General features: G+C 41.3%; 2 protein-coding genes across 2 annotated transcripts; one reads left to right on the plus strand and one right to left on the minus strand.

The window, feature by feature from the left end:
- Positions 1-18,853: 18,853 nt before the first annotated feature.
- LOC113334403 (ubiquitin-conjugating enzyme E2 32-like) lies at positions 18,854-20,435 on the plus strand. Its single transcript, XM_026580662.1, has 4 exons — positions 18,854-19,095; positions 19,188-19,404; positions 19,554-19,717; positions 19,821-20,435. The coding sequence occupies exons 1-4, from the start codon at positions 18,985-18,987 to the stop codon at positions 20,271-20,273; spliced, it is 945 nt and encodes a 314-aa protein (XP_026436447.1). The 5' UTR covers positions 18,854-18,984; the 3' UTR covers positions 20,274-20,435.
- A 190-nt stretch (positions 20,436-20,625) lies between these two features.
- Positions 20,626-22,003, minus strand: LOC113334452 (peroxidase 57-like). The gene has a single exon (XM_026580702.1). It carries the CDS (start codon positions 21,891-21,893, stop codon positions 20,883-20,885), a length of 1,011 nt encoding a protein of 336 aa, XP_026436487.1. The 5' UTR covers positions 21,894-22,003; the 3' UTR covers positions 20,626-20,882.
- Positions 22,004-23,575: the final 1,572 nt, after the last annotated feature.

Here is a 23,575-nt window from a genome sequence, read left to right on the forward strand (position 1 = left end):
GTTTCCTCGTAAGTAGTGGAGGTTGTGGAGAGATGGAGATAGTGGGATAATGGTATGGTTAAGCCCGTGATGTTATGAAAGTTTCTGGAAATCCGTAAACTATCATTCCATTACTTGGCCACTTATTTTAACCGCTATCAACCGTTGCCACTACTTGTAACTTACTTATCATGGGATGTTGCCATGCCGCACGTAGCGGTAAACCACCAGACCAATACCTTTGAATAATTCCCCCATGTAACATGTTTTGATTTCTCGTAGGAATTAGTGGAGTCATGGACTGTCTCTAGTCTTATCCAGGTTGTCATGATATACTTGACTTAGTAATAGCCTAAGCTAGCCAGAATTTGTCGAAGTGGCATAGCTTGAAGAGACAATTCAGCTCCAAGGTTATGTGTGGCTAATAATGAGTTTGCCATAAGATAACATTGTAATCATCTGGCCATAGTAATACACGTAGATAGCATAGTGCACCAAGTTAATAGCTAGATAAGTCGTGACGCAGGGCACAACCTAATCGATATCCACCCGGGTCGGTATGGACATGGGTGCTAGGCTTGGAGACAAGGTGGCCGTGTCTTGGACGCTAGGCCGAGACAAGGAGGTCGTAGTCACTGGTTAGACCAGGCAGAGAGATAGGGAAGCCATGTCTACTATCTTGTCTAGGACAAGAGACTAGGAGGCCTTAGCTAGTTAGGCTAAGGACAAGGTGGTCGTGGTCACTAGATAGGCCAATCCAGGAGATAGGGAGGTCGTGGCCACTAGCTTAGCCAAGCCAAGAGATTAGGAGGTCGTGGCCTGATGGCTAGTCTAGGCTAGGCCGGAAGGAAAGGTGGTTGTGGCCACGGATAGGCTAGGCCTGAAGACAAGGAGGTCGAGGTCATGGTTAGCCAGGCCGGAAGAAAGGGAAGCCATGGCCAGCTTAAGCTTAGCCGGGAAACAAGGGGGCCTTGGCCACAGACATAGCTAAGATAGTATGCAAGGAGGCTGTGACCATGATCATGGCTAGTCCAAGAGATAAGACGGTTGTGGCTAGCTAAGCCAGCCGTAAGACAAGATGGTCGTATCCACTAGATAGGCCAAGCCTGGAGATATCGAGGCTGTGGCCTGACTAGCTAGTTGGCTAGCTAGGAAGCTAGGATAAGACAAACCTGAAGACAAGAAGGTCTTGACTAGTTAGGGAACTGATGGCTACAAGGCTAGCTAGGGATAGGAATGTCGTGACCAAAGACATGGCCAGGTTAAGAGATAAGGAAGTCGTGGCATGGCTAGCTAGGGAGTTAATGGCCACGGCCTGGTTATAGAGTACGACCATGTTGGCGCAAGCACTTCGTTTGTAGCACACGGAACATACTCGAGGAATTCTGCTGTGGAAGTTCTGCGACTCGAGGTAATATTCCAAATATTATATACTTTTGGTAATTCAGAATAGCGTAGTAGCTTATTCTGAATATTTATAATTGCAGCATCAGTGTAGACTGATCAATGCATGAAAATTTATATAACCGTGCATAAAATAACGAGAATTCAGCTGGGTGAAGTTGTAAAATCTTGCACGCATATTGAAGGCTAATATGGCCATTAGCAAGATTTGCATTCTCAATTCTCTTGCAGAATATGATGTAGAAGTATCTATAATTCTGATGTGGAATCAGGAATTTATACATGTTTATATATATATATATATATATATATATATATATATATATATATATATATTATAAGAAAAAAGGATGTATGTCGATGGGTCAATTAGGACCCTTGATTCCGGTCATCCTATGGCCTGGATTAATCGTTGGTGGTTTGACTTTAAGTCAAAGATGGCCGTTGATTTTAGGCATCTTATTATTTTGGACGTTGGAGATTATATGGTGGCCCGACCAATATTTCCCGATTTTTATTGACGATATTTTTAATCGGGCCGCGAGTTATAACCCCAAAGGTGTCACTATCCATATACAAAAACTCCAACAAAACAAATTGTTTACAAAAACCCCATTTAACATAAATTGTCTATATTAGCCTTCTAGTTTAAATCACCCCAACAAAAATAAAAAACAACCCCACCTTTAATTTTAAATCACCCCAACAAAAATAAAAATCAACCCCACCATTAATTTCTATTATATTATCACCACCACAAAATAACACCACCAGCAGAACCACCACTGTGCCGCCACCACTGACCACCGCCGTCGCCAAAAACAACCACTGTCAACCGCCTCCACCGCTGTTACCGACCACCACCATCACCACCTCCACCGCCGCCAACCACCACCACCGCGCCACCTCCTCCACCGCCGCCAACCACCACCGCGCCACCACCTCCACCGCCACCAACCTCCACCCCACCGCCGCCAACCACCACCGCGCCACCACCTCCACCGCCACCAACCACCACCACCACCGCGCCACCGTCGCCGCCAACCACCCCGCGCACCGCCGCCGCCAACCACCACCGCCGCCGCCACCACCACCTCGCCGCCTCCCACCACCACCGCCGCCAACCACCACCGCCACCGCCTCCACCACCGCCACCACCACCACCGCCACCAACACAACGCCACCACCTCCATCCCCGAAAACCACCACCGCGCCACCGCCTACCACCACCACAGACCACCACTGTCGCCAACCACCACCACCAGCAACACCACCATTATCGCCGACCACCACCACCAACCAGTCGCCACCGCTACAAAAAATGAATTTCATTGATCAATATTCAACAAAATAAGGAAAAAATGATGAAACCAAACAGAAAAAATGATGAAACCAAAATTGGTTTCACCAAAACTAGATGAAACCTAATTAGGTTTCATCATTTTTCCACATATTGTCATTTCGCAAACACAGCTTCAATGATGAAACCAAACCAAAATAAACTAGGCAAAAATGACCAAAACTAGATAAAACCTAATTAGGTTCCATCATTTTTCCACATATTGTCATTTCGCCAACACAACTTCAATGATAAAACCAAACCAAAATAAACTAGGCAAAAATGATGAAACCAAAGTTGGTTTCACCAAAACTAGATGAAACCGAAATTGGTTTCATCATTTTTCCACATTGTCATTGCACCAATAACCACCGCGACCAACACCATAACCACACTATGGTTGTACGGGTCTGAGTGGCCATAACATAGTTTTGCTACTCCATAACCACAGATCAAATTAACTAGTTAATTAATTTAGAATGGAATGCTAATACGATAGCCTCTCCTGCACCGTATCTTTATCATATAATCAGGACTGCCCATTTCAACACCAGCTCTTAGCTGTTCACGTCGTTCCTCGATGGATTTTCTTGTCAACAGCCCCGCAAGAACTACAATATCATCCTTAGATATTGTCACTTATACTCAATACATATTTAAATATCAACAAAAGAAAACACTGGGTGAAAATAGAAGTACTGAAACAACTCAGAAAACAACTAGATGGTTCTACAGCAGAAGTAGCATATGCAAATTAGGATAAAAATTCTAAAGAATGATGACCGGAGAAGGAAACATACCATTTCTCCTGATTTAGGTAGGAGACCATTCCACTTAGGAATGGCATGTGGACGCCCTACATATGCAGCATTTGTTCCAGTAATGTCCTGCGGATTTCCAGAACATGGGCGTCAAAGATTGCCTGAGCTTCACTCTCCTGAATACAAACCCAAGAAGCTTAATTAGACATGATAAAATAAACTTTAAAAAGTACTAAAGAGAATAATTGATCAAAATATAACATGACATTACCTGGAAGCAAACGACAAGATCTCCAATCTCAACTGTTCCACATTTGGAAGGCTCGATAGGGATAGAACGCTTGCGAATTGCCTTACATATATGCATTCACCCATTCATTTTACTCAGCACCAAATTTAGCAAAGAGTACTCATTCTTCCTTCAGAGAAACATAATTCAAAAAGATCATGTACCTAAAAGATATAATTCTAACTTATTAACAAAAAAGAACCATAAAAGTAGCATGACTGACAACAGAAAAAAGAAAGATACTTCAGACTGGAGTATTACTAATCTAGTCGACAACGATTAAATCCTACAACAGGCACAATTAGCATTCTTCAAATGCGGATGATTGCGTTCCTCACAATCGACTCCAACCCTTGTTTGCAAGGCTTAAGCATTCATCGTCATTCGAACAAGAAATGTATTATTTTACATCCTCCAAACAGTTTTGCAGGTAATTAACATAGAGCATATAAACCAATAGCAGTTAATACAACATGATCACAATTCAGACAATTGAAAATTATTCTTCAAAATTTCTAAGAAAACCAAAATCAAAAGGGGGCTAAAGATGCTTCTACTTCTACTCATCATCTTCATCTTCTTACTACAATATCAGAAAACTAAAAATAGAAAACACGTCAATAAATTCAAATGACTTCAAACAAATAATGAAATTTTACTCTTAAAGGTTTCAAAGAACAAACCTCTCCATCACTCTTCTTCATCATCATAATCATTCACTTCCAATTTTGATTTCTCGTATTAATATTCATATATCCTCAGCCTCTGCTTCAGATTCTACTCAACCCCCTACAGAACCACCTCCCTCAGAAGTTGTTGAAGCTCATGATGCAACTGTTGTTACTACAGAACCTCCACCAGCTGAAAATTCACCACCACCAGAGCTTTAGAAAGACCAACAACCTCCTGCAAACCCAACTCCACCATAGAATACCAAACCTTAGATTCCAACATCACCACCAGCAACACAAAAGCATAGAAAACCAAAAATAAAAAACAGATCAGTAAGTACATATATCCACAGATCTAAACCCCAAATCAGCAAAAAATAAAGTAGTTGCTTCAATCTCCAGCTACTGCTCAACCCATTCTCAGTTCAGCCTTCCCAGCACTCACTTCAGCTCTGCAACATCAACTTCTCAACAGCACAAATAGTACCAACTGAACCCTTACCAATCTCAATTCCAGACCACCTGAAATGCCATGGCGTGACTGCACTCAGTTCAACCATCAACTTCAGTTCAGCTCAGCTCATCCCACACTTCAGTTCCATTCACTCTTCCATAACTCAATTTCCCATTCAAGAATTTCACCTGCAATTGCTTCTTTCCATACTGCACATAGCTCAATCTCAATTCTCAACTGCAACCCTAGCCACTGTATTTCAGAATCTCCATAATCCATCGCTCCATTCACTGCAGAATCCACCAGATACAGCACAACACAATACCCATTATTCATCACTGGTTGTCTCCAAAACTGAGTTGCAGATGCAAACCATCTTCTCAATTCAAACCAGATTCTTATCCACCACCAGAATTCATCTTCTACAGCTACAGTATCATACAACCTCCTACCAGAACTCTACTTCTCATCTTCTCAGACTCATCAACACAACACACATCAATTCTATCTCCACTTTCTGTAGCTTTTAGAGCAGCTGCAACTTCAACACTTGAACCCTACTTCGTCTCCAATGGATTCTAATTAAGAGTACAGACTGCAAATGACACTCTCACAAGATATTAGGGTTTATATTGCAGAATACTAAAAATCTAAAATACTTCAAATCACAACAGAAAAGGGAATAACAAACCTCAGATCTGAAGCGCTTCACTTGATCAATCCGATTAAGATAAGCTTACCTGAGGGTGGAGAGAGGCTTACGCAGGTGACAGTGAAACCCTAAATTCAGATGATGAAAGAGTTCCAACTATGAACTCTCATAAACAACCTGAAATCAGATGAGGAAACCCTAAAATTTGATTAACAAACTGGACAACAAACCTTAGAATCTGATTAACAAACTGAAACCTAAAATCGGAAAAACTTAACAAGAATTGTCCTCTTTTCTCATTTTTAGGGAAATGAATAAGAGAAAACGTCTCTCGAATTCTTCACCTCTTGAATCAGCGTTGTTCTTCTCGTGCAGTTCCATTGTTGCTGCTGGTGATGGTGGTGGTAGGAGAAGGAGACGGAAGAAAGAAGAAATCAGAGAAGAAGAAGAAAAGGTCGAAGGGTATGTTTGGCTTTTTTAAAAGTAACAAAAACTAAATTTACACATTATTATTTGGCTTGGGGTTTTTGTCCCAGTTTTATTTGAAACGGTTTTTATTTGGTAGAAATAATATGACCGGTTTTTTCTTATCACTAGTTTGTTCACCTAGGGGTTTTGTCACTAGTTCTGATTTTTAATTTAAATAAATTTCGTAATCCACTTTATTACGGATTTAAACATAGATACATATTTCATTCAAAACAGACTCCTTATTCGCCAAGAACTCCTGTTTAATTCACTTCCCTCCTACCTATATGTGCAATTATCGATTTCAACTTGAGTCCATGCGATAAATATGATCAACATCTCATGCCTTTTCTTATTTCATTAATCTAGGGTTAATAGTTTAGACAATCGGGCTTCCTTAAACATACATAGCTGGAGATTTGTATGCGCATGTTTGTAGATATATCGATTTAGGGGTACATGATGGAAACAAGATGTTTCTGGTATACAGCTATACCAGAAGATTAACCGGTACTTTTCTGGGCCAAAAGAATCACGCCATGTTTTTTACATGGTGAATATGCTCTATCAAGTTATAACGTGTTCATGTTGAAATTATTCTTCGCTAAAAAGCACTCCCTCCGTTCTTTTTTAATAGGCCAGTTTCTATAAATAAAAGTTTCAAAAAAATAGGTCAGTTTCCTAATTGGGAAAGTCAAATGTTATTTTATTTTTTGGGATCACTTTTCTCTTAACTTCTTTTGATGACAAGTGTCATGTGGACCACTTCACTTTACTTCTTTTGCTAACAAGTGTCATGGGGATCATTTCACTTCACTTCTTTTATTGACAAGTGTCATGAGGACCACTTTCAATGATTAGTTCTCTTAATTTCCTTAAATTTCGTTAAAAACAAAACTGGCCTATTAAAAAAGAACGAAGGGAGTAAAAACTTATGTATTAGAGAAGGAAGATGATGGAAATTGATTTATGTAGACATGCCACTAGATAACATACAAAGAATGGGACGTATATAATGTGTACACGTGGAAACGATGAATAAAATAGCAACTGTGATCATTTACTAAGGCCCAAAAACATCCCGTTTTTATGTTGATAATTAACAAAGAATTATGCGTTTACATAGGGATAATTAAAGAATGCAGATTCATTGTTCATGGATACGAGTCTGTGATGCATCGGTAGGGAGCCTGGCATCATCCCCAAAGGGTTGCATGTTCAATGAATTTCAAATCAGTGTTGAATAGTTGATCATGAATTTTATGTTTTTCCACATAAGTCCCGTTACCTCGCCAACCTCAATCTCTCCATCACTATAAATGTAGGTAGTAAGTTCGTACTTGATATCTCAGACTTCATTTGGTTCATGATTTTAAAACTAAATTTTAAATGCTAGAATTTGAGAATATACATAAACTCACTGATGGAGTATTAACATGTTTCTAGGAATATATGATATAACTATAATTCATATGAAACGTTACCAGTAAACTTGCACGATTTATAAAGGGGATACCGCTCCTACTAAGAGTTGATACCATTTCATCGATCCAACGGTCATGATCGGTGGGATCTTTTTATCCTATATGAAACTGCATCAGCACTTAGTAGAACTGGTATCCCCTTATAAATCATGTAAACTTGCTTTAAATGATTTATAATTTTTAAATGCTAGAATTTGAGAATATATATAAACTCACTGATAGAGTATTAACATGTTTCTACGAAATATATGATATAGCTATAATTCATATGAAACGTTACCAGTAAACTTGCTTTGTGGCAACCATTTTGAGATCATCGGTGTCTCTATTTTTCTCATTAGTTTTTCAAGATGTACGGCAGTTGAGTGCTCCGGTTCTAAAACCATGTTTGTTTGTGGTTTGTTATTCTTTCATTGGTACAATGCAAGGTGTTAACGAGTAAGTAAATGACTAATTTTTTGATTAAATTTTGATCCTTAAACTTAGGTTAATTTATTTGGTTTCAAAGTGATACGGCAGAACATCAAAGAGGGCTGGTGTATTGGACTTTTGTTGTGGCAGTGGGAGTGATAATGTAACTTTCCAAAGGTACGAAAAAGTTGGTTTTCAAGGGAGAGTTTATATAATCATTTTTAGCCCTTAATCAGATGTCTCTAAGTTATATTCAGTTATGGCACTTTCCCTCCTGATATTTGTACAAGGTGTGGTCGTTGTTTGGGTAAGCACTTTGTAAATTAATCGTGTTGATTGGCTACCCTAATGGTCAGCTGATCATAAAAAGGTTGAGCCCCGGCCGTAGGCTGGGTGATACCTAGTATATATATATATATATATAATACTGAGAGTTTAGCTGGGTGAAGCTCTAGTACATATATGATTAGATATGTCTTTGTGTAAGTTCAGAGGCAATTTTTACAAGTTTTGCCCTTGTCAAAAAACCACCATCTCCATGAGGAAAATCAATATAAGGGTTAGCAACAACATTCTTATGGCTTCGAGCCATCTGTTGAAACCTATGAACAAAACTGGAAGCCGAGACGTCGTTGCCAGTGTCCTTCGCCCAGTTGGTCGAGACGTACATGTCTAAGATTGGAAATCTGTAGGTATCGTCTTTAAGGATTGGTTTACCAACACATACATAGGTATACCACCAATACTGCAAATTACTCCATAATTTTAGTATTTTGACTTAACCTACATTTGTTCATAAAAATTATTAATAATTTTGATAATTACCTGTATGATGCCCATAAACTAGTGAAATTAGGCATACCAATGGACGCTTGATCCAGCCCACAGTACATTTCTGCTAAAATTGCATATCCCCAGTCATAATTTGGTGCTTTGTCAAGATCTTCTAATGCTTGAAGCCAAACAACATGAGCAACAAAAGTTGAGTTTGGAAAGAATGTCTGACCCAGTACCCATAAGATAAACACCCTTTCGAGTTTAGGATAGTCATCTATATCTTCTGGCATGCCAAAACCCTAATTGGTGCGTGGGGCATGCGGCCGCGGCATGGTGACGCTTTTTGTGCAAACGGCGCCATAGTCACGCCAAAGGAACTATAGTAAGGCCATAATGTGGAAACGACCACATATGATATGGCGCCATTCCTAGGGTTTTCTGGGTCCCGCATGGCTCGTGGCATGTTGCAGGGCCCAAAGTGGCGTAATATGAGCCACAACTGGAAAGTAGAGTTTTGGTTAACGCACCTTAAGCAGAGTCGTGCTTCTGACTAGAAAACCCTAATTTAAGCAGATCATGGCGTTGGCCACGAACAGAAGGTACGCTAGCACGTAGGCGCACTATTTACGGCACGTTGGCATGTTTTGGCATGCTGCCACAAAGTGACACGTTTGGCGCGGCGGAGTGGTATGTCGGCATGCCGTTCATCTCATTGGCGCAACATGACACGTTTGGCATATTGGCATGGTTTTTGGAAAGCCAATGGCTTTGTGGCCGTTTGACGCAGTTTGCCTCTTTTAACACTGTGGCAAGTTTGGAGAAACCTGATTGGTTAATATAAGAGAGGCCAGCCAAGCATGGGCGTGGCCACATTTCTAGTGTGCGTGTGGCGGATTTAAAGCGACCTGATTGGTCGATGGGAAACAGGGTCGGCAAGTATGGGCCCAACCAAATTGTGGAGGGTTTAAGGCGACCTGATTGGTCGACGAGGAAATAAGGCCGGTCGGGAAACATGGGGCGTGACCAATTGCAAATGGCGTCGGCTGGCCTAAGGAATGGCCACACTTCCCCTTGTTGTTGCTCTTATTCCGTGGCTCTTTTTATTCCTTGTTTTCTCATTTTGGGTAAAATTCTGCACCTACTAGTCCATGGAGGATTAATTTCTTAGTTCGCCTAAGCTTAATTTTGACCAACGGGGTCTAATATGTTGCGCAAGGAGCAAAAACCCTATTTTTGCAAATTAATCAGGGTAATATTCGAATCTTGTGAATTATCATAAAATTGATTGAATTTTGTGTGTTTCCACAGAGTTCTTTAAGTTTTATTGCCAGAGAGCAATATGCTTTCTGATTGAGTAATTTATGAAAGGACTTTATTGTTGATACTTGGAAATTCGTGTTACTTTGCTGCGAGTGAACATAAATTGTCATGCCATATCAATATTAAGGGTTCGGCCGGGGAACATAGCACATGAAGTATTCAAATAAACTTATATTAATTGAATAATATGGGCATGGTGCCAAAATTTACAGAATATCTGGGATTGTTGCTACATGCACCATTCTAGATAAATTTCATGTAAGTATATCGAGTTGCTCAATAAATGCGCCAGTGAAGAGGTTGAATACTCATCACTTTACCTGGCTTTGTTTCTTTGCATAATAACGGCTTATTAAACACAAGGTTTACAATTTTAACCCTGAACTAAAAACCACCATCAACATTAAGTCCCCTTCTTAGCTCGTAACAGTGAGATTTTTGCGGGCTAAGCATGAGATGGTGACAGACAAGGATGAAACCAAAAAGGCAAAACATGCGGAGATTTCCAGAAAAAAATTTGACTGACCTTGTCAAGAGGCACGAGTGGTCTATGGTCCTTGCGCTAGCGGCTTGGAGCGTTGGCGTAATCCCGGCTCGGCTACTGTGCTGGTGACATGGAGCGTGGTGCTGGTTTGTCCACAGAACTCTGCACACAGAGTATTAGTGTTGGCTCGGCCATAGAGCTTTGCGTCATAGAGTGTTGGCGCTGATTTGGGCATGACTGAAACCAAATCGGATTCCTTTTCCTACCCAAACTCCCAAGGCGCCGTGCATATATAAAGGGCGTTACACATCCTTTTATACTTGCTTCGTTGGCCTTATTTTTTTGCAGTGGCGAACTTCTTTCTATCAATAGTCCAGGTGAGTTAATCATCCAAGATATATAAGTATCTAATCAGCTGATATCCCGTGTCTAGAGCCTTCATGTACGGCAGGTAGAGAGTTTTCTTTTTCAGGTTTCATTAGTTTGTGTAATATAAAAGAGCACTTAGAGATTTTCTTTTCGTATCGATTACCACATGATTACGTTCATCCCCTTTTAGGTATTGCTTCAAATCTTCTTGCAGTTTTCCTTTTGTCTCCTTTCATCACGTAGGTCATTGATGTAGACATAATTTTTTCCTGCAGTATATGATGGGAACTCCTGATGGTTATTCTTCCAATTCTTCGGAAAAAAGTTTTGAAGTTAACAAACCCAGGGTTTCTGCGTCTGAAGTGGTATTAAACAAAGTAGATCCTTTGTTCCGTGAGGCCGGTCGGATTATACAAGGTATGCCTCTCGCTCATCTACGCATTGTTCGAGGGCGTTCTCAAGCTTTCATGGATTCGGTTGACATGGAGGAAACATGGAGACGTGATGAAGCGTCCCAGAGTGTTGAGACGTATCAGTGTGATGAAGTATCTCCGCGTCCCAGTTCCATGGATGAAAGTTTCTCCGCCGGACTGAAATGGCGAAGGGTTGAGCCTAAGAAACCTCCAGGCGGAAACAAGTTTGATTACCCTTTCATAACGGTATCGTAATCCTTGATTCTGATGTTGACGAACCTGAGTATCCTCAAGAGGCTGTTGGAGAAGTTTCTGAGAAGGATGTCGGCGCGTCCCACGAGAAAGAGATTGAAATGGCTTATGGAGAGGATGTCGAAACTACTGCTGAAGAGGATGCTGAGGCAGGCGCGGGAAAGGATGCTGAGGCAGTTGATGAAGAGGATGCTGGGGAAGCCGCTAGAGAGGGATTTGGAGAGGGCGCCGAAACTGATGCTGAAACGGCTTCTGGAGGGGATGCCTGCTTTCGGAGAGTGCTGGAGAAGACACTTGAGAAAACTCTAGTGGAGGCGCCACTGACCTTGGCGTTGATATTTGACAACTAGTTTTCCCATTTCATTATCTCCTTTTGTAGAAAAACAATCTTTTCGTAGCTTGTAGATGTTTTTGATACTTCATTTTTTTTTTGTTCATGTGACTGGAGTCATGCTTCACCGAGTGATATTCTTTCATTCACGCTGTTTTGATAATTTCATATCTAATTGGATGAATGAATAAAATCTCCGAAAGAATTCCAAAACCCGTTTTTGCGAAAAACAAGTTATTTCACTCTTCCAGAGCGATTCAGCGGATGGAAAGTCAAAACGCATAAATATCACAGCAATAATGCTAACTGGCGCGTCGCATCTCGTTTGGCTACTTCCACAATAACGCCTCCGCATGCCGTTGGCAACCGTAACTCAAAACATGGGGAAACAGTAGCAATAGTTAAGGGTTTAACCAACCTTTTATCGTATTTTCCCTTGCGAATTACACAGGATGTCCGTGGCATGACGACTGGGTATGTAGAAGTATGAGCTGTCACAAGCTGGGAAACACGTCGCGAGAAATAGAGAAACCTCGTCAGGCGAAAGTTGAAGACATATGTTCTTATGCCGCCACTTGCTGATCTTCTTCCTTGCATATTCTCTTCTTAAGTACTTTTTGAATAAGATATTTCTCGTAGGGTTTGATTTTTTATGGTTTTGAATTGATGGGTAATGGCTTTGTGAGGGTTTGGATTTACTTGGTGCTTTTCCCTTTGAGATTCAGGAAAACTTATTTTTTGAAAGAAAGATACTTTTAATTAAAATCGAAACCCTAATTATGAATGAAAGCAGTGCAATCATTTTGGAGGAATTACAAATATTGCATGAAGAGGAAAATTGCTGAAGGAAATACTAAGAAGAATTTTGAGGCAAGAGGTGGCGTGACTTTTTATACTTTGAATGGTTTGAGCCACCGGGAATGTGTTACTATGCCCTAACTTGTCCGTGTTGATGATATTGCAGTATCCTCCCAAAATAACTTCTGCTACTAGGTATGGTTCGTCTGTGGAGTCGGACGAAAGAGGCTGAGCGGAAACTTTCACTACCATGTCTCCAACTTGGAATGGGTTTTGATGTTGGGCCGCTATTTGATTCTTGGATCTATTATTGTTGACTAAGACAACTTCCAAACTTTTGATGAAACACTTGAAGGGGACGACATCCCATTCACACCTTCCAATGACGCCTGGGTTGATAATTGGATCTAGTCCCCAGACCTGTGGGGGAGGAGAAGTGACTGGTTGCAGAAAGGGTTGTTCAATGAGACTTACTTGTGTCCTAAATATGCGTATGTACGTCGATGGGATTTTTCCAGGCAGCTGGGTTACATTGGCAAGTTGTAGATATAACAGCATGCAGTCCTCAGGGTCGGCCGGCTTGTTAAAAATTCTTTCAGGTATGGACACCGGTAGAGGACATATTCCTAATTTTTCTTTATTGTTATGCACCCACGAGCGCCCCAGAATCATGTCATAATTTGGGTATTCTTTGACAATATGGAATTTGTCGTGTGTTAAAGCATCTTCCACCTTGATTTCGAGATTGATGTAGCCGTAAGCGTTTATTGCTTCTCCTTCCGGGTTTTTGACCACAATTGGGGAGTGAGTACCCTCTTTCTTTGAAACCCCCGCATATCTCAAAGTTTTGACAGTAACAATATTGAAGTCGGAGGCCGTGTCGATTAGTGCGCTATCGAACTCGACATCCTTCAGGTGAGCAGTGGTCAGCAGTCCCCGGTTGCACTTTCCAACGGTGTTTCCCGAGAGAGGTTGGGATTTGGGAGAAATTTCTTCGACGGAAAAGAGTCCCTTGCCCGACACAACGCGGTTGAGGGCTGTAAATATGTCTTGACGCTGCACTATGGAGAAATAGAGGATTTCACACACACGCTGCATCATGGACTGCACTGTCTTGTGGACAGAGTCCCCAGAAAGCATACAACTCCTGACTGGAAGGGGATCTCTGTGAACTCCCTCATTGCCTAGTTGAAGTTATCCTGCCTCTACCTTCTCCTTGAATATGCGTTTCAATCTATTGCATTCATTGATCGGGTGATGGACGAACCTGTGGTAGCGACAATACTTGGGATTTTCCATTTCCTCTTTAGTTGGCGGATGCCTGATAGGAGGCAGCTTGATGGAATCATCTTGAATACATGCTTCCAGGAGTTTAATTACCTCCTCGATTGGGAAATGGAAATCCAGGGCAGCTTCTCTGGCTTCTTGATGTTACACAGAAGATTTAGTCGCGGCCTTTCGAGGTGGAGCCGCCTGATGTGCTGGTGCTGCACGCTTGGGTGGTTGTTCTGATACTGGAGCTTTCCTTTTTCCTCCTTCACCCACCACGCTTATAGAGGGGACAGTGCTATATTGCTTGTTGATGAGGCGTCAGTTTCCTCGAGTTTCGCGTGCGTCTTCACTCTTGGTCGTCCTGGTTGTTTCTAACAATGTTGGTGTTGTTGTGGCCGACCGCTTAGCGGCTTCATGAAGTTCATAGAATGCATGGAAGCGTAGATTCTCCAATAAGGCACGGTAAATGGGAACCATGCCATTGATGCAAGACTCCACCAATTGTTGCTCAGTCACGTTTGGGTCGTGACAATCCAGTGCCTGAATTCTGAATCTTTTGACATAATCATTTAGATGTTCACGGTTTCGTTGGAACATCCTTCCTAAGTATGAAAAGGTGATTTGCTCAGACACAAAGAAATACTTCTTGTAGAAAGCTGCAACCATCTCACACCAGTTGGATATGCTGTTTGGTGCAATGTTGTTGTACCAGGTGTACGCTCTTCCACTAAGTGACTTTGAAAATTCTTTCAAGTGGAGGACATGATTGTATTCGTGCTCACCCAAGGATTCTAAAAATCGAGAGATATGTTCACGCGCATTACCAGTGCCGTCATAAAGGAAGAATTGAGGATAAGAATATCCCCTCGGAAGAGAAACTCTTTGCACATTAGGAGGATACAGAGGTTGATGCTGGTGCATGTCCACTGGGTTTTCGCTGTCTCGATTTCGTAGAAGTCGTTCCAAATCTTCACGTGTGATGAAATTGGATGGCTGATTCCTCTCCAATGGGCGGGCCTCTTCATCTAAAAGGGTGCGCCATGCTGAGGTACTGGCGTCAGGGGTATTAAAAGTGCTCCTCATTGTCGTTGGTCGGCGTGATTCCTACGGTAACCGCTCCGTTAGTGTCTTGAGGAAAGTAAGCACCTCCTTCTGAGTTGAAGCCATGTCCGTCTGAGCCTTATCAAAAACTTCATGTCTTTCCATCAAATCAGCAATGGTGATAGGGGGTTGGCCTCCTCTGGTTCCTCCAGTCTCTCGTCCCGATAGTGGAGTGGCGGTGGCGGTGGCTCTGGTGGCAACTAGGGGCGTCACGCTTAAAGAAATATTGGGGGTGGCGGCAGCGTCTCTGGACCTGGTGATCGAAGGTGTAATTCCTAAGGGAATGCTTCATGTGCCGCTGGTACTGATCATGTTGACAGTTGGTACATTGATGTCACCGGAAGGAACGTTGGTACCAATGGCGTTTTCAGCGCCGGTGGCCTCAGGGTTTGTTGCTGACCCGGATCTGAGATCTACCATCTTGAAATTGGGATTGAAAAAATGAAATTGAAAATTGGAAATTGATTTTGCAACCGAAAAATTAATCTCATACTGTCGTCGCCAGTTGTTTACGGGTAAAAACTGTTTCTGCTGATTTTGGTCAATTTGGGTGTGTGGATGAGAAACAAATCTAAACCTAAAACAAATGCACTGCACGGGAGTACTTTAGATTCGAGAGATCAATCTGTACAATCCTGGCCTAAACCAAGAAATGGTCGTTCCAGTCTTGCTTCGGTCACAAAGTGAAGGAGAAGGGTTGGTCTTAGGGAGGGAAGCAAAGAAGGCGTTGAGATCAGAATGGTTAATTCTGAAAGTGTGGCTTTTTTATGACTTGTATCAGAATTTGGAACTGGCTTACGAACGTAAGCTATCAGTTCTTTGTGTTTTTTTGGATATTGTGTTGTTGTTAACCAAAACTGTTGTTGTTTGGTTGAAATAGGTAGAACCTATTTATACAAGTCATATTGAACGCACCCTGATCTCGTAGAAAGTGGGAATAATTGAGTGATGGAGAAGTGGGCTCGTGTGTGAATGCCAGAAACCACGTTCCCACTATGAAGGAGATGGGTTGGTTTACACCCACTACTTCTTGCCGCCACTAACTGCACTGCTTTCTGACACTTTCTTATAATAGGCGTGTTGCACGCCGCACCCTGTAAACCGCCATACCAATACCCTAATGAGTATCCCCCGGTTTGTGACATGTTTGATGTCTCGAGTGTTTTCGTGAAAAACGTGTAGCATATTACTATATGTGGCAAGTCAAAGTCAAGAAACTTGCCACAGGAGAATAGCATGTGACGCTATTAAGCTTGTCTTGGCCAGTTGCCTAAAACTTGCCACAGGCCTGTCATTTCTGTGGTGAATTTGGACGGTTGAGATTGTAACTCATGAGAAATGATGGCCATTGATTATGGCCATATTTTGTTGGCGCCCAATAATAGTACAATGGCGTCATTGGTACATGCCAATGGCATAGTCACATATTTAGCGCATGCCAGTGGTGCCAGTAGCACCTGACGTAGCCATGGCCGCTAGATTTTTGCACATTGGTATTAGACCCAAAAACGGCTTGGAAACATTATTTCTAGTTGCCACCTCAATCCCAATGCTATGGGTAGCATGATTAGGCTTGGTTGGCATAGCAACTTCGCCTGAATTTGGGTTTGGCATGCCGAAACCCTAATTGGTGCGTGGGGCATGCGATCGCAGCATGGTGACGCTTTTTGTGCAAACGACGCTATAGTCACGCCAAAGGAACTATAGTAAGGTCATAATGTGGGGTTTCTATGAGTGGCTATGATATGGCACCATTCCTAGGGTTTCCTGGGTCCCGCATGGCTCGTGGCATGTTGTGGGGCCCAAAGTGGTGTAATTTGAGCCACAATTGGAAATTAGGTTTTTGGTTAACGCGCCTAAAGCAGAGTCGTGCTTCTTACTAGAAAACCCTAATTTAAGCACATCATGGCGTTGGCCACGAACAGGAGGTACGTTAGCACGTAGGCGCGCTATTTACGGCACGTTGGCATGTTTTGGCATGCTGCCACAAAGTGGCACGTTTGACGCGGCGGAGTGGCATGTCGGCATGCCGTTCAACTCATTGGCGGAACATGGAACGTTTGGCATGTTGGCGCAGTTTTTGGAAAGCCAATGCCTTTGTGACCGTTTGGCGCAGTTTGCCTCTTTTAACACTGTGGCAAGTTTTGAGCAACATGATTGGTTAATATAAGAGAGGACGACCAAGCATGGGCGTGGCCATACTTCTCGTGTGCGTGTGGCGGATTTAAAGCGAGCTGATTGGTCGATGGGAAACAGGGACGGCAAGTATGGGCCCAGCCAACGTGTGTCGGGTTTAAGGCGACCTGATTGGTCGACGAGGAAATAAGGACGGTCGGGAAACATGGGCGTGACCAATTGCAAATGGCGTCGGCTGGCCTAAGGCATGGCCACACCTCCCCTTGCTTCTGCTCTTATTCGGTGGCTCTTTTTATTCCTTGTTTTCAGATTTTGGGTAGGATTCTTCACCTACTAATCCATGGCGGATTAATTTCTTAGTTCACATAAGCTTAAGTTTTACCAACGGGGTCTAATATATTGTGCAAGGTGCAAAAACCCTAATTTTTACAAATTAATCAGGGTAATATTTGAATCTTGTGAATTATCACAAAATTGATTGAATTCGGTGTGTTGACACAAAGTTCTTTAAGTTTTATTGCCAGAGAGCAGTATGCTTTCTGATTGAGTACTTTATGCAAGGACTTTAACCTTGATACTTGGAAATTCGTGTTACTCTGCTGCGAGTGAACATAAATTGTCATGTCATATCAATATTAAGGGTTCGGTCGGGGAACATACCACAGGAAGTATTCAAAGAAACTTATATTAATTGAATAATATATTAATTGAAGAACATAGCACAGGAAGGGTTCGGTCGGGGAACGCCAGGGATATCTGTCAACCCTTTCTCAGACTTGAGAGGGTAGACATTCAAACATCCTTTAAGTCTGATAAATCCACCTCTCATTCTATAATAACCCCCAGACCGATCTTGATGCCCCGACACATGACCTTGGACTAATGATGGAGCAGCAGTGACACACGGCGAAGCAAACTCTGCTTCCTGATTTTGAGAATAACCTACACCTGTGGCAGGCCGGACGCCGGTTCAGTTCTTCGATCTCTTCTCTTCTTTACAGTATTGACCGCTTTTCTTAAAAAATTGCTCATATTATATCAAAAAAAATTGATTTGGAAGAGTTTTAGAAGAAGGAAATAGTAGCAGTGTGACTGAAAATGAATTCAGTTGAAAGAATTTATAGTTTTGAAAACTATAACGTTGAGAATATGGACGTTGGAAAATCGACCGTTGGCGTATTTGTTTCTCACGCCCGCGTCGGTATGACCAATGCCAGCGTTTTTGACTTGCGCGCCAGCGTTTTTTCTACCAGTGCCGTGTTTAACCTACACACGCTGGCGTGTGTCTCTAGCCCCGACTCTTGATGTTCAACCGCACTGTTGTTCCCATAATGGAGACACCTGTTTAGTCATCCACCTGGCTCAATAGAAAAATGAGTTCGTTCATTCTCATAGGAATTGCCCTTAGGAACTCGGCCGCGGTTGCATGCCATGGACTAATACCTTGACACATGGGGAATGGGTGGCGGGTTGGATACCAGGGAGAAACAATTTTGTGGCAAACCTTAGCACTTCTGATTACAAAAAGGCTTCCAGGTGTACCAATCAAAGAAGTGAAGCCTCTAAAACCAATAATATCACGACACATAAGGACGGTGACATGTTTATGACAATCGTATCCAACCATAGACAATTTCTCAGACATCTCGGATCTGGACAATTGGATGATATATCAACAGCTACCTTTTCTACTTATTTTTGCAAATACTAGATTAGAAAAATTAGATTAAAAACTGTCTCTCTTTTAAGTTTTTAACGTTTCTTATTCTTCTATTCGCTCTAAAATTCTGGTCTGAGGTGTTATCCGACATCTGTAATCATGGCGGAAGAGAAATTCAACCGTAAGAATCCAGCAGTGAAGAGAATCCTTCAAGAAGTTAAAGAAATGCAATCAAACCCCTCTGATGATTTCATGAGTCTCCCTCTTGAGGTATTCAAAAACCCTAATTTGTATTTTTGTTGGAATTTAGTCATTTACAACCATCATCTATTCAATAAATAATTCAATTTTTGATTGTTCAGGAAAATTTATTCGAATGGCAATTTGCGATAAGAGGACCAGCTGATTCGGAATTTGAAGGAGGAATTTATCATGGGAGAATTCAGTTACCTTCTGAATATCCATTTAAACCTCCTTCCTTTATGTTGTTAACACCAAATGGTCGATTTGAAACGCAAACTAAGATATGCTTAAGCATATCCAATCATCACCCTGAACATTGGCAACCATCATGGAGTGGTACACAAACTTCTTTTGCTTCATTTGTTTCTTATGATCCTGAATTTGAATTTACTTAAATTATGTACTTGTATAATGCACAAACCTGGCTCGCTTAGTGCTTGTGTTCTTTACCTATGTGTTGCTGATATGTTTTATTTTTGTTGCAGTTCGAACTGCATTGGTAGCACTAATTGCGTTCATGCCAACAAACCCAGGCGGTGCATTGGGTTCATTAGACTATAAGAAGGAAGAAAGGCGTGTCCTTGCAGTTAAATCGCGTGAAGCTGCCCCAAAATATGGGACTCCTGAACGACAAAGACTAATTGACGAGGTTTGTTTTCACTTTGTAACTTTCCTCTTTTCTTATCTTTCATATGGTGTATGGATAGTAGTGGTAATGGAATTGTTATTGCTTGCAAAATTTGAATTTACAGATTCATGAATACATGCTTAGCAAGGCAACCCCGGTTCCCCAGCAAAATCTTGAACAGAAATCAGTAGAGAGCTCGAATAACATAGAAAGTGAAGAAGAAGTTCAGATGAACCCCGACAATGACATAATAGCTGATGTTGCTGGTGCTGAAATTCAGCAAAACCCAGTAGTTGATGGCATGATTGTGGAAGATGTTCATGAGGTGCAGGTAAATGCTAATGCTGGCCCATTGAATGTCAGATTTAGTGCAGGATTAAGCGTATCAAGAAGGGTTGCTGCTGGAGAGACTTCCCAACATCAAGTGCAGGGGTCAGAAGGAACGGTTCCAAAACCTGCTGATGATCGGTTTTTTACTTGGGCTGCTATTGGTCTTACCATTGCTATAACGGTTCTTTTGTTGAAGAAATTCTTGAAATCTAGCGGACATGATTTTGGATCGGATGGGGGGTTGTAGGTTTTTGATAATGTCAACTACTGTCTTGACATGTTCTGTATATATTTATAGTCTAGTACTAGACAAGTCTATGTTTGAGCATTGTGAGTCATATATGTTAGAGTTGACATCAATTTGAATGATATCAAACATTTGATTACTATCTAAACAATATTCTACTTATCTCTCATTGGGTTTTTCTTTTTTGTTTAGTTCTGATTTTCCTGTTTTCTTTCTGTTGAGTGAGAAGCAAAAAAATGGGATACTTACTCATCATCGCTAACCGAAGAAACACGATTCTGTTAGCCACATTGAGTTGCAGTGAAACAACATATGAAGATGATTCATTATCATTTATCATCTAAAATTCCACTTTAATTTTAGATGAGAATATAACTATGTTACACTTTCTACCAGAGACCTAGTTTTAACAACTATTTGGGTTTTGTAGTCTTAGGAGGGAATTTGTTCTCTTCTTTTTCATCAAAAGCTGGATGTACTACCATGGACCATGCAGATAATGTTCCACCCACATACAGGGAGAAAAAGAGAACGTATTTTTCGATACTCAACAAGAATTTAGACGAACTAATGAACAGAAACTCTTTTACAAAAGAACATGAAAACGCATTAAACTCTTTTATTAACTTTTCTGCAATCCAATCTAACTTCTCCTTCCTCTGCAGTAACGATATTACCCAATTTGATCATAGCCTTGGCAAACTTATTTCTAAATAGTTGTGAATCATTCGCATACTTTTCTGCTAGTTTGGATGAAAGGCCAGTGAAAGCTAAACCTTGATCCAATTGCAGTAACGATTTTCGCTGTATAACACTAGTATAAAATGAGTTATCCAACACAAAATTCGTGTTACTCGAAGGATTCATGAACACAGTATTGTCTTGGCTTAAGTTAAAGACTTGATTTCCCTGTGGTCTTGGACATTTCTCTCTCAGCTGGATTAGTAGTTGAGGGTCTAAATCTGGATCGGCTTCACCCTCCTTCCCTTGGAAGTCATACAACCGGTTTATAAAGAAGACGCAGTGACAGAATCCAATAGAATGTGCACCTAGCAAAGTAGTGAGATCATCCAAATCAAGGCCAACATTCCGCAAAGCCATTAATGTTGCTTGAACGGAGAAAGATGGTCCTGGTAATCGAACATCAACCATTCTTGAAATGATTCCATCTCTTCGTCCGGTTGGTAACTTGTACTTAATTCCTCCGGATAATGCAACACTGTCTCGAGTTGCCAGTGCTAATATATCTGCGCAAGAAACAAGCCCCGGACATTGTTTCTCTAATTCTTGTTTGATTTCATCAATGACCTCGAATCCTCTTAGAGATAAATTTGGCGGAGCATCTTTTTCTGCTACGTTTCTGCTGTCGCTGTCAATAAGAACTGACCCATCACATCCTCTCGTGAAGCAATCATGAAAATGTAAGCGTATTAATCCACCAGGGATGGATGGATCTTTCAGAAAATTCTTCTTCACTATTCTTTTGGTTACTGATTCTGCTCGAGGACAAGATTCTTGGTAAAATCTTACTTGAAGTGAGAATGTTACTGGAATTATGATGGCGAAAACTGATAGAATTATGGTTAGTATCAGAGATGAGGAGATGCAAATTGTTGCCATTAGTGAAAATGCGCAAGGATCAAGTTCTTGCAATATTTGTCGAAGCAGCTACTATTTATAATTTTATAGAGAAATGACAGCCATGTGGTTTGCAGTATGTTGCCGCCTTGCCGGTCATATCGACGCATCAGTATGGCTTGGTACTCGGTTATAAGTACGTACTCCTTCCTTCACCTTATCATTAGCAATACCTTATACCGCAAAACATTGACAGAGAGTACCTGCAACTTGCTAGATGAGACCAAAGTACTCTATTTCGAAGTACATTCTAAGTACCTTCTTTAAACAATTTTTAATGCAGCAATTTGTTTATTTTTATTTTTTAATACAGCCTCTTGCTGCGACTGTAATGGTACTCCCATGTGTACGACTTTTTAATGTTTTGTTGTAGAAAGACTAGTACGTGTTGACTCCTAACAGAATCGTGACACCGAGAGGCCCAACTGAGCCATGTTATGTACAGTGAGTTTAGCTTTTAATAGAGCCCAAGAGGGTGCTAGTTTATTCAGCAACTGTCTCATTGTATAAAGATCATCACTCAGATAAACAACTCACCTCCGTTGAATATTGAATTTAAAGAGGGAAAGAAAACTGAAGTTAACTGGTCTAGGAGCATAGTTATGGAAAATGCTAGGAATCAAGTTCCCATGGAAGCTTGTTGGTAGTGGTCAATGTATTGAAATCGTGACTCGTGATGTGACTCGTTTTTCATTTTTTAGTGACGAATCGTATGTTAAATCGCGATACGAATCGTATGTTAAATCGCGATTCGAAGATTCATAATAAGATTATATTGAGAAAGTTTATGTCGTTGGACACTCTCTCATTTGGTTTCATTGATTTCAATTCATGATTCTTCATTACAGACTCAAAACACACAGAGTATGTGTTTATAAACTTTGAACTCTGATGACCACCTAAACCGGTGACCAACGTACAAATGACCTACTAAGACAGTTACAACAGTTCAGTGAAGATACTCTGCACACACTCACTTAATGTTCTGTGAAGATTCTCTTCACAAGACTATACTCTAACACCCCCCACCCCCACCCCACAAGACCAGAGTCTATGCAGGAGCAGAGGCACTCAGATTGAAACTGAGAAGAGAAAAACGTTTGGTAGACAAACCCTTGGTAAGAATATCTGCAATTTGTTCTCTGGTGGATAAAAATCTGACCTCCAAGGACTTGGATGCTACTAGCTCCCTGACATAGTGAAATGCAATCTCAATATGCTTCATTCTATTATGGAAAATGGGATTTGATGTTAAGTAAGTGGCACCCATGTTATCACACCAAAGCACTATTCTTGTGGTACATTGAAATTGAAGCTCAAAGAGGAGAGACTGAACCCAAATAATTTCTGAAGTGGCATCAGCTAGAGCCCTATATTCTGCCTCTGTGCTAGATCTGGACACTGTTTTCTGCTTTCTAGAACACCGGGATATTAAGTTAGGTCCCAAAAATATGGCTATGCCACTTGTAGATCTTCTGTCAGATGTATCTCCAGCCCAATCAGCATCAGAATATGCTTGGAGTTGTAGAGAAGAAGACTTCCTAAACTGCAGACCACAAGACAATGTTCCTTGTAGATATCTTAAAATTCTCTTCACAGCACACCAATGAGCTTCTGTAGGAGCATGCATATACTGATAAGCTTTGTTAACTGCAAAGGATATG

This window comes from Papaver somniferum, unplaced genomic scaffold (genome assembly GCF_003573695.1).
Source record: "Papaver somniferum cultivar HN1 unplaced genomic scaffold, ASM357369v1 unplaced-scaffold_137, whole genome shotgun sequence".
Lineage (NCBI taxonomy): Eukaryota > Viridiplantae > Streptophyta > Magnoliopsida > Ranunculales > Papaveraceae > Papaver > Papaver somniferum.

Coding starts and splice junctions, on each gene's coding strand:
- LOC113334452 (XM_026580702.1), bottom strand. CDS start 21,893: ATGGCAACAATTTGCATCTCCTCATCTCTGATACTAACCATAATTCTA.
- LOC113334403 (XM_026580662.1), top strand. CDS start 18,985: ATGGCGGAAGAGAAATTCAACCGTAAGAATCCAGCAGTGAAGAGAATC. Junction 19,405..19,553: donor TTGGCAACCATCATGGAGTG/GTACACAAACTT, acceptor TTTTTGTTGCAG/TTCGAACTGCATTGGTAGCA. Junction 19,718..19,820: donor GACAAAGACTAATTGACGAG/GTTTGTTTTCAC, acceptor TTGAATTTACAG/ATTCATGAATACATGCTTAG.